Source organism: Brachycentrus maculatus, unplaced genomic scaffold (genome assembly GCF_059751285.1).
Source record: "Brachycentrus maculatus isolate JH-2025_06_01 unplaced genomic scaffold, ASM5975128v1 h1tg000049l, whole genome shotgun sequence".
Taxonomy (NCBI): Eukaryota; Metazoa; Arthropoda; class Insecta; order Trichoptera; family Brachycentridae; genus Brachycentrus; species Brachycentrus maculatus.
The window spans coordinates 1,176,401-1,187,500 of record NW_028280803.1 but is presented as its reverse complement, the minus strand read 5'-3'; the positions used below and the strand labels follow the sequence as shown (position 1 = coordinate 1,187,500).

The window sequence follows — 11,100 nt, the reverse complement described above, 5'->3', positions numbered from 1 at the left end:
ATATATATATATATATATATATATATATATATATATATATATATGTATATATATATAAATATATATATATATATATATATATATATATATACATATATATATATATACATATATAATATAAAAATATATATATATACATATATCCACCAATATTTTTTTTTTAAATCGGGCGTGAAATGATATGCCTCTTCTAGCGTTGCCGAACGCTGACTGAGATCTGTTATTGCGAGTATCCCCCTAATGTAAATACGACTAGTTTCTAAAATTGCATATGTTCTCATTATTAGGTGAAAATACAAACTGTTGTATTTTTACGTTTCAAGTTTGTATTTTCACCTGATGATGAGAACATCAGAAGTTCTCAAAACTAGACGTATTTACATACATTACCAAACTCAAAAGTGTGGTCTTATCCAAGTATTTTATTTTTTAAATTAAAATCGTTGTGATATTATTCCACGAAGTTAATGCCAAATCAATATAAAACACACATCGTTCATTCCTTTCAAGAACGTCATAAATAAAAAAACTTGATTTTTCAGGAGAACGTTTTTTAAGTTTTAAAATATAACACAATATATTAAAAATAAATATCAAGTCACTTATTGAACTTTTTACTGTGCAACAGATCTTTTTAGGTAAAACCTGAGGGTTTTTTCTCCATTTGAAAAATATTTAGTATATTTAAAAAAATAATTAAACAATATCTTTTCTTCAAAATGCAAAAACAACACTTTCTGCCCTGTAGCGGGTAAATATTAAGTTAAAATATGCAGCTTTTTCTGGGATATAGTACATTTTCTGGGCATTCCGAAAACATGCACAACTGAAAATTGATGATTTTTGATTTATGACGTTCTTGAAAGGAGTGAGCGACATATATTATATATTTTTGATTTTTTATTGTAATATTTATAGCATTTATTTTGTGGTTAATTAGTAATCTTACCTTTTTTACAAAAATGTTAGTAATACATATTAATATATGTACAACCACTCAGATGTTAGTCTGCGGTTTCAAGACGTACCCGTCTCTTCGTCAGGACAATCCCTACACCAGCATGCAAACAATACTACACGTCACTACCACAGCACTATTCACACACTTAAAACTACATAAACCATTGATCACATGCGTTTTAAGTCGACCTAACATGCACTAAGGATGTTTATAAAAATAGGTCAAGATTATATAGGTTGAAAGGAGTGAGTGAAAGGGTTATAAAGTAGGTGGTTACAAATCTTGCATGATCAATGTTGGTGAATCAAATAGTGGACTATACCTGTAGTGGACTACAAAAAGTGAGCGGTATTTAACTCGATTTAATTATAACTTTGTACAATGTTTTCTATCTACACTCGAATCAAACTTGACGGAAGACGAAAGTAAAAGCGACGATATCATTAGGGTTTGAATGTATTTGTATTTGAAATATGTATATACGTTTAACGTGAATGATATTAATTTAATTATAAACGTTTGTTTACATTTCACTTCTTGTCATTTCATGGTACATGCATTCATTTACATGTTTTAAAAACATTAACAAAAAAATCCTACGTACTCGTATATACATACACATGTCGCTCACTCCTTTCAAGAACGTCATAAATAAAAAAACTTGATTTTTCAGGAGAACGTTTTTAAAGTTTAAAAATATAATACAATGTATTAAAAATATATATTAAGCCACTTATTGAACTTTTTACTGTGCAATACATATTTTTAGGTAAAACCTGAAGGTTTTTTCTCCATTTGAAAAATATTTAGTATTTTAAAAAAAATAATAAAACAATACCTTTTCTTCAAAATGCAAAAACAACACTTTCTGCCCTGTAGCGGGTAAATATTAAGTTAAAAATATGCCTCTTTTGCTGGGATATAGTACATTTTCTGGGCATTCTGAAAACATGCACAACTGAAAATTGACGATTTTTGATTTATGACGTTCTTGAAAGGAGTGAGCGATGTATACAAAATAAAACAAGAAACATCATGCTATGAAGCTTATTTTGTTGATTAAAAACTAGAAAATAACGGGGGAAACAAGATAAAAATAATATTTAAGAATATGTGTAAAATAGGAAAAATAAAAAAATAAAATTGAAATGAACCTTTTTTTTATTTACTTTAAATATATAGTGATTTTAAAACAAGGTAAAGTATAACATTTTAATTGTAAAATGGAAAATAACATAGTGCTTCAAATATAAATTAAAAGTAAAAAATATTTTTAAAATGTGAAAACGCAAATGATTAATGTATGAGTTACACTTCGGAATACTCAGACAAAGTAAAAAATTAAAGTCTTGATTCAGATAAATTATTATAAAACTTTTTTAAAATATAATTCATATTTAATTTTTTAATCGGAATAATATACTATACCTACAAAAAACCGTTTATTTTATGCTTCAATCGGTTATAATAAATATTGATATCTCAACATTGATGAAGCAGATTTTCACACGTGTATAAAGTGATTACTTAAACCAGCATATGACAGGTCGGAATCCCTTTAAATACCCAGACTTCTATATTCTTCTTCATCTGCGTTGAGATATCAATATAAATAACTCCTAATTGGACAAAACCCAATTGGGAAAAATTGGATTTCTGAACAAAGATTTTGACACGCTCAAAATATTGTGAAACAAAGTTCACATATGAATTGTTTGCATCGGGTGCCTTGTATCCAACGTTTTTTAAAGTCACAGACTGCATTTTTTTAAACCCGCATAAAATACCAGAGCATTACGTGTCTCCGAACGCTTTATCGAATCTCCTTTTAGGGATTCACCGCAAATACGAGACGGGTACGAGACAATGATGGTTGTTATTTTTAAATGTATGTATTGTGGTCAAAACCATTATTTGCTGTCACATGTAGTATTAAAATATCAAGTTAAGGCAGCAGCAGGCACGTCGGTGGTTGGAGCGCTACGTGCAGTGCAGTCAAGGGATTACTGGAGAAGAGTCATTACTTCCACAAGGGTCACAACCCTAAGTGATGAGGACAAAGATTATTTACAAATAATATGAAAAATAACTCCTATAAAGAATCTTTGTCAGACGGGAGGAATAATTTATTTAACATACTCAACCTATAAAGGATTGTATTAGACTCGTTTTGTGTTTACAACAGCCGATATAATCAATATTTTCATTCATCATTTCCTTTTGAAAATTCGCCTTCGAAAAAACGTTATTTTCGTAAGTTGGCAATGAATGACGTCACAGAAACGATGGAGTTATTTTAATATTGGTAACATTGCTAAATTATTGGCCACTCTATTTGTTGACGTCTATGGTCCACCCTCCCACCCCCCCTCTCATATTTGTATAACACAAATGGTAGGGTAGTGGTACACAAACAATCCACACTACAACTATTACAGCTCTATAAACCATAGACAATAAACCACATGACGTCATAAAACGTTCGATGACGGAAATTTGATGACGTATGCGAACGCACCTTTTTCGTTTTATAAAAATATCTTACGTTTAAACCTTCATATCTCCCGTATTTCTCTACAGATTTCAATAAGAATGCTACCGATAGTCTTGTGATTTTTCGTATTAATTTATTATCTAATAATCAAACATCGTGATATTTATCCTTTGGAGATAATCCATATTTGTAAACAAGTATTTAGACACACTCAAAATGTTGTGAATTAAATTGAATTGAATGATAAATGATCCTAGTAGATGTTGTTGGAGGATCTACTGTATTATATAAGTTGATCAGTTTACTCATTAGTGTGATATTATTTTTTGACATCTCATCAAAGATGAAGAAGAATATGGAAGTCTGGGCATTTACGGGGCTTACGACCGTCATAGGCTGGTTTAAGTGATCACTTTACACACGTGTAACATTCACCAATTCTACCCATTATTGACAACCACACTACTCAAATTCTTGGAAGTTCTATTTATGTGAACCAATTTAGAAACCTTGTTCATGAATCACTAAAACTTCACTAGAGACATCTATTGGTGAGATGTAAAGAAGCTTTTTATGAAGCAGAAACTCTTATATTAGTATGTGAGATCCGAATCCTGGATTATAATCACACATCATTAGTGTGCTTTAAAAATACAAAAATACCATTATCTTTAATATTAAGTCCATTAGTGTAGATATAATTCATTCAAATACATAGTTTAAAGTGTATTTTTATCTTTTTGACTTGTGACATCAATGTGCATCGTGTGTGTATGCATTTTCGAGTCATTAGCTAAATGGCTTCCGAGCGAAAATAAATACAGATGAGTTATTTTGTGACCACAAGACAAGAGATGTCTGGTATATCGCTCACTCCTTTCAACAACGTCATATATAAAAAAAAAACTTGATTTTTTCAGGAGATCGTTTTTAAAGTTTAAAAATATGATAAAAGGTGTTAAAAATAAATAGCCACTTATTGAACATTTACTGTGCAACAGATCTTTTTAGGTAAACTCTGAATGTTTTTCTCCATTTGAAAAATATTTAGTATATTTCAAAAAGTAATTACACTACAACTTTTCTTCAAAATGCAAAAACAACACTTTCTGCCCTGTAGCGGGTAAATGTTAAGTTGAAAATATGCCGCTTTTGCTGGGATACAGTACATTTTCACCATTCCGAAAACATGCACAACTGAAAATTTGTGATTTTTGATATATGACGTTGTTGAAAGGAGTGAGCGATATGTCAACCAGTAAGCCAACTATTTGTTTTAGCTTCAGGTAAGTATATGTAAAAAAAATACAGTGAAATCTGTATAAAATTGGGTAGTGTATTGATTATAGAAAAAAGTTTTTTAAAAAAAGGTTATAAATAATTATACTTCTTCAAACCCTTATCTGCACCCGATGGTGCATAGGGCACTGCATCATATAAACGCAGTGTTATCTTGATCGTACCTGGGACCTCCTGCACGGTAGTCAAACACGCTAACCATTACACCACGGAGGCAAGCATGTAAATAATTAAATATATAATATTCCTGGAGGGGAAAAGAGGGGAAGAGGAAAATCTCCACACGATGGACCGATCAAGTTAAGGCAGCAGAAGGCACCTCGGTGGTTGGAGCGCTACGTGCAGCGCAGTCAAGGGATAACTGGAGAAGAGTCATTGCTTCCACAAGCGTCACAACACTCAGTAATGAGGAGTAAGACGGAGATGAAAAAATAAGTTTTCACAACATTTCTAATGTATCCAAATACTTGTTGAAAAAAATCTGGATTTTCTCAATTTTTTGACATGTCAACAAAGATGAAGAATAGGTCAAAAGCTCGGTAAATGCTTATCTTCTAAAATCTTCTTCGTCCATGTTGAGATGTCAAAAAAGTGTAAAAATAAAGCCTAAGTGAGAGAATCCAGATTTGTGAACAAGTATCTGGACACACTCAAGGTGTTGTGGAAAAAAATAACTGGTCAAATTGTGATCTGCATAAAAATTAAAACCATGCTTTCAGGCTTTTCCCAGTATGCAAAAATAATCCGGGGTTCTGATCTTGCATACATCCGAATAAAGGGTCTCCGCTAAATAAAAGCTTTCCCAATCCAACATAGATAGATGGTCGTGAACTCATATGTACTGCCATGAGATTGATCGTATATTATGTGCATAAGTTTCAGGGGGAGAATTCAATAAGCATATTTTTCATTCTTGAAATTTTAAATTAGGTACCTACCTACATAATACACAAGTACACATGTACCTTGGCGTATTGTAACTTAGTAATAAAATTATTTTAAATTAGGGATATAAAATCAGTGAAGCGGTCGATATTACGCACTTTTCGACATTTAATGATTTTATTAAATGATCTATTCTGAAATGTAGATAAACGCACGTTACGGAAATGATAAAAATATAAAAGCGTTAAAAGTCAAAAATTTCGCTTAGGCGCCTACCTACCTACAAGTACAGAGTGGCGCAGAATTAATAACCCTATCGGAAGATGTTATAATTTTTGCAAATGGCATCGTATTTCAATCCCATTTAAATTGGTGAACCAGACAGCTATATTAATATAAATAAATAGTGTATAAATAAATTTAATAAATATCTTATTTTAATTTTGAACAACATTTTTACTAAATACAAAAACAATGACGAAAGGAAATCTTTATTTATTAATATTTACAATTTTTTCTCGATATCCGTCAAGTGCCTGCCGCCAGTGTTTATTTATTTATTGAACGGCTAAAGCCTTTAACATAATACACAGTATCAAATATAAAAATACACTAATAGAGGAAAAAAAGGCTTAAAAATAAAATAATTATAAAATAACAAATAGTAAGCACTGGTAAATACACGTCTACTTCACATACTATCAGCGAGCAGCTAGTGAGAGTGAAACACAACGTTTAAATTTATCCATTATAACATGGAGAAGAAATGCTGAGAAAGTACAGACTTCTAGGTGGAAAACAATATATTAAATAAATCTATACTATCAAAAGCATTGGCTAACATGTGAAGCCGCGGAATCGGAGAGAACATGGCATAGTTTGCATTATGTACAAATACTGCGAATACAGATTTTCGATACTCATTTGTGCCCGTTTTATCAATTCGTTTGTATATTGCAGGTATTTAGTTCACAAACCCTAAATATGATTGACATACAACGTCATTTGCAAAAAATATATCATCCTCTCCAATAGGGTAATTAATTTTGCGCCACTCTGTATGTTACATAACATTTTATTGTCTCGACAATATAAAAACTAAGTTACATAAAAAATGGCCGATCGTGATGAAAACTTTTTACACCTCGTTGGTTTAGTTACGCGTAAATCTTCAACTAGTGAAACAGATAATTTGCGAATTTCTTTTTTCACAACAATTTTCCAAGCCAGTGGGTTTTTGTACCAAGTTATTATTGGTCTATTACGATCGTTAAATTTCCCTGTGTGTAAATTAGATTACTTACATCGGTAGGTATTTTTTTTTTTAATGTAAGTAGGTGGGTAGGTACCTGCGTAGGATGGATATTAAGGGCGTATTCTAGATAATATTGGATGTGCATTTAATCATCTAATCGATTTCTTACGAAACAAAACAATATAGACTTGGGTCTGTTTATATGTGGATCTTTTTTATGCGATTTTGAAGTTATGCGATTTTCAAATGTAATGGAACCTATCCCTTAATTCTGTGTGTAATTCAAGTTTTTTTAATGTGAATTCGGATAAAAGAAATCTAAAATTTAGACTAGTGCAGCTTACAACCGTTAAAGTGTGATTGTGTCACTAGCACAAAGTTAAGCTCAAATCTTACATCGTATTCAAGAGATGCTTTATTGAAAAAAAAAACAGAAAAAGCACTTGTAGTTTGGATTAAAGATTTATCTCAAAAACGATTTTCCAAATGTGGATATTTAATTTAGTAAAAAACTGAAAAATATTTTGATGATTTTTTTATAAACTTTTTTACTCGATTTTTGGTACATTCTATTATTTTGATTTGAAGTTATGCGGTTTTTAAAAACAATGGAACCTATCCCCCAGTTTTGTATGTACTTCAAGTTTTTTTTTATGCGACTCTTCGTGGAACGTATCTATCGCATAAAAAGAGACCAAAGTGTACTTCAATTTAATTTATGCTGACCCAACCTATTAACAGTTCAAAAATAATGTATTATCTAAGTTACGAGTACATTTTTTTAAAAACCCTAATGTACTTTTCACGTTTTAGGCAAATTAGATAAAATATCAATATACTTATGTATTTTTTTGCCGAACTGAATTAAGAAAGGTGTGTTGAAATTTCGTTTTGGGTATGTAAATCGAACGAGTGAAGATAAAATAATAAAACAATTTTATGAGGCGAATGTTGCTGGTAATTGAAGCAGAGGATGACCGAGGAAAACTCGGCATGATCAAGTATTTGAAATACTCGGGCGTGGTCAGGTAAGGAGTCGGATTAATCGGCGGGTATGTTTGAGGACATGTATGAATGTAGGAGAGGTGAAGATTGTTTGCAAAAGACTGATTGGTGAAGCGTTCTATTCCCGATGGTTAGTTAGCTAGCCAAATTCGTTTGCTTTACAAAACAGATTTATATACGAATACTATGAAGTTTCCATCGAAAAACATTATGAAAACTAATAGTTTATCATCTTGTTAATCGTGTCTGAATTTACTTCTAAAGGGACTTCTAATAATACATTCTTCTTTTTAATTGACCTTTATCTATACCCAGAACTTATATAGGGCACCGCATTGGATTGATGCAGTGTTAACATTATTCATAATATGAAGTCAAGGCGATCAGTCCCGCGCTCTAGGTTCTTGGATTCAGGAACGGAAAATATTTTATGCGACGAGAAAGCGAACGGATTCAGAGTGAAGGACGTTACTGTTACATGAGAAAGGCAATTGGGAAGAAAAAGTAAATATCAGCAATGGCTAGAGCTTTTGGGATTGTATACTGGTTTTCGTACTATGGTGTATAACTTACTAACGAACCTTATCAGCATTTGGGAGTAAGATGAGAAGATTATTAACAAATTATTTATTGTGATATAGAACTGGCAATAATTAAAATATTGAAAGCAGTTAAAAAGTTAAATGAGAAAAATTATGAGAGATTTGATGTAATATGTTTAATAAATATATGTAATATATATAATAAAAGTGAAAACAGTCGTTTGAGCTTATTTACCTTTTCTTTTTTGTTTGCAAGAGTAGATTTGAAATGGAATGGGAGAGAGCTTTTGAGAAAGTAAAAATGTTTGAAATTCGTATCGTCATGAAGCAAAAGGTTAGGAGTAAAATGCTTTAGATTCCAATTGTTCAATGAATGAAGTGCATATATTGTTTGAAAAAAAAAACAGTTTAATTTCTTACATGATTTATTTTGGAAGCGTTTCCTATTACGTACATAAAATAATATTATATTTTTTATGTTTCACCAACGGCACCTTCCCAAGTAGGTTCTACTTTTTTAAAAAAAAAGCAACATTACTATGAATTTCTATACTGCTGTAAACACTGACGATAAACGTCACATTCAAAATTTGCGGGATACGCTTCGAGTTTTTTGTTGTTGTTTTAGGGATACTTGAAGCAAATTGAAGAATAGTATACAAGTATTCCAAAAATACAGCTATTGTTTTAAAAAAATTAACCGTATAATTGTTTCACGCCAAAGGTTTAGTTGATATGATAACCAGTGTGTAGTGAGTGAGTGATTGATTGTCAATTTTAGCTGAACCTGAAAAAGCTTCACGATGTCGTCAAATGTAATGAGGCAGATTGAGAAGGACAAACATGTTCCTACACCCGTGGAAATAATGGTATGGTGTGGATGTTTGGATCTTCTGGCATTGAGTAATTCAAAAGGTAGGTTAACTTTGTATCATATTACATTTTCAATCTAGCAAAATGCACCAGTTAATCCTTATACCTAGCATAGACCTTCCAGATTTGTGTTGATTCTATGAAAGAGAGGCGAAAATACTGCCATCTATGGAAAATCAAAATGGTCAACTGTGTAAATTGATGTGCAGTCACCAAATTTGGTACTATCAATATTGGATGAGACAGTCTTATAAAAAATCTTAATTCTCTCTCTGTCGCTATTTATTTATTTAAAAAAAAACATCCTCGTTTTTATTGTAGTTTCTTGGCTTCACCACAAATTTGCTTTATTACTTTTTTTATCATGTTAAGCGCCAATAATAAAATTTGTCAATTTGGAAATTCTCAAAAAAAAAAAAAACTTTTTGGTAATTTACGTATTTAAATAATATAATGTACACAGTTGTTATTTTTTTTTGACGAAAGGTTCCATAGTTAAAGCTTTTTGAATATAGCTCTTGATTGACGTCACTTGTGCCCCCCATGGCGCTGTGGTCTAACACAGGCAAGGTCACCAGTGACCCCCATATCGTTTAACATGTTAACAGAACTTAATTTATCCCCCTCACAGGGGTAGGGCTTTTGATTTATTCTACATTCTAGAAAAAATAAAGCTCTAAACAGCTGCTGTCTTATAAATGCACAAATTTCAATATTCTCTTTATCTCTGTTCATAAACCATTAAAAGCAATCTTGAGATACTTGCAAACATTTATTTTATATCACAGGTTCCCAAATTTTTTTAGTCTGGTGCCTCTCTATCAAAATTTCTTGTTAAAGGGCAAAATAAAATCACCAGAATGTCCCACCATAGAAAGAGGGAAGGAATAAAAATATATATTTTGCTTCTTAGCACTTCTATCTGTCTCTTTCGGCTTCTTATGCCTTGTAAAAGTCTTCTGGAACGCCTACAGGGGGGCGTTATCGCCCACTCAGAGAAATACTGTTTTAAACTAACTAACTAACTAACCACCACGCCACTTCCCCGCAGGGGTAGGCAGAGAGAATAGAACGCCACACCACTCTGTCCTTGCAAACATTCTTCGCCTCTTCCGCGTTCATGCATCTCCTCATACATACCCGCCGATTGTTTCGACTCCTAACCTGACCACTTTTAAGTATTTGGCATACTTGATCGTGCCAAGTTTTTCTCGATCTTCTTCTGCTCCTTTTTCCAATTACATTCGCCTCATAAATTAGCCTCATTCGTTCTACATGTCCAAATCATCTCAACACACCTTTCTTAATTTTATCGATAATGCTTGTCTCAGCTTTGCATTCCTTCCCTATTTCACTATTCGAACATCTATCATACATCGTTTTGTCGCAATACTGTTTTATATGATAATAAATGCAAATATTTTGATTTGGCTGTTTTTCAGGGGAAGTGCAGCTACACAGATTGAATTGGCATAAGGTATGGAGCCTGTCTCCGCCTATGGAAACTAGCTTGGTCAGAGGAATTGCTTGGCGACCGGATGGAAAGGTAAAGCACATGTTTTTGCTTTTTATTTTAAATTAAATAAAAATCAAACCATAAGTATCTCAATTTAAGATAAAACAATGAAATGCAAGAGTGCTCAGACTTTCATTTTCTTCCTTGTAAAAAACGATACTATTGAGGCACTGTAGTTAACTACAGCAGGACCGATTTCAATAAGTACTTATTTATTTTTTACAAAAATGTTAATAAAATTAGTATATAACCACTCACCGAGATTTTTAC

The 11,100-nt window shown here is 31.8% G+C and overlaps 1 protein-coding gene across 3 annotated transcripts in view; it reads left to right on the top strand.

Annotated features, from left to right (window-relative positions):
* The window catches only part of APC4 (anaphase-promoting complex subunit 4), a 66,580-nt gene that overhangs the window by 50,915 nt on the left and 4,565 nt on the right, over positions 1-11,100 (top strand). For 2 of the 3 annotated variants that reach the window (XM_088277697.1, XM_088277696.1), the window contains exons 2-3: positions 9,223-9,356; positions 10,757-10,860. In XM_088277697.1, coding sequence (XP_088133823.1) covers positions 9,245-9,356; positions 10,757-10,860 — 216 coding nt within the window. In that variant the 5' untranslated portion in view covers positions 9,223-9,244. Of the gene's footprint in view, positions 1-9,020; positions 9,357-10,756; positions 10,861-11,100 lie in introns of those variants that run through there. The other variant, XM_088277695.1, reaches the window with a different exon arrangement.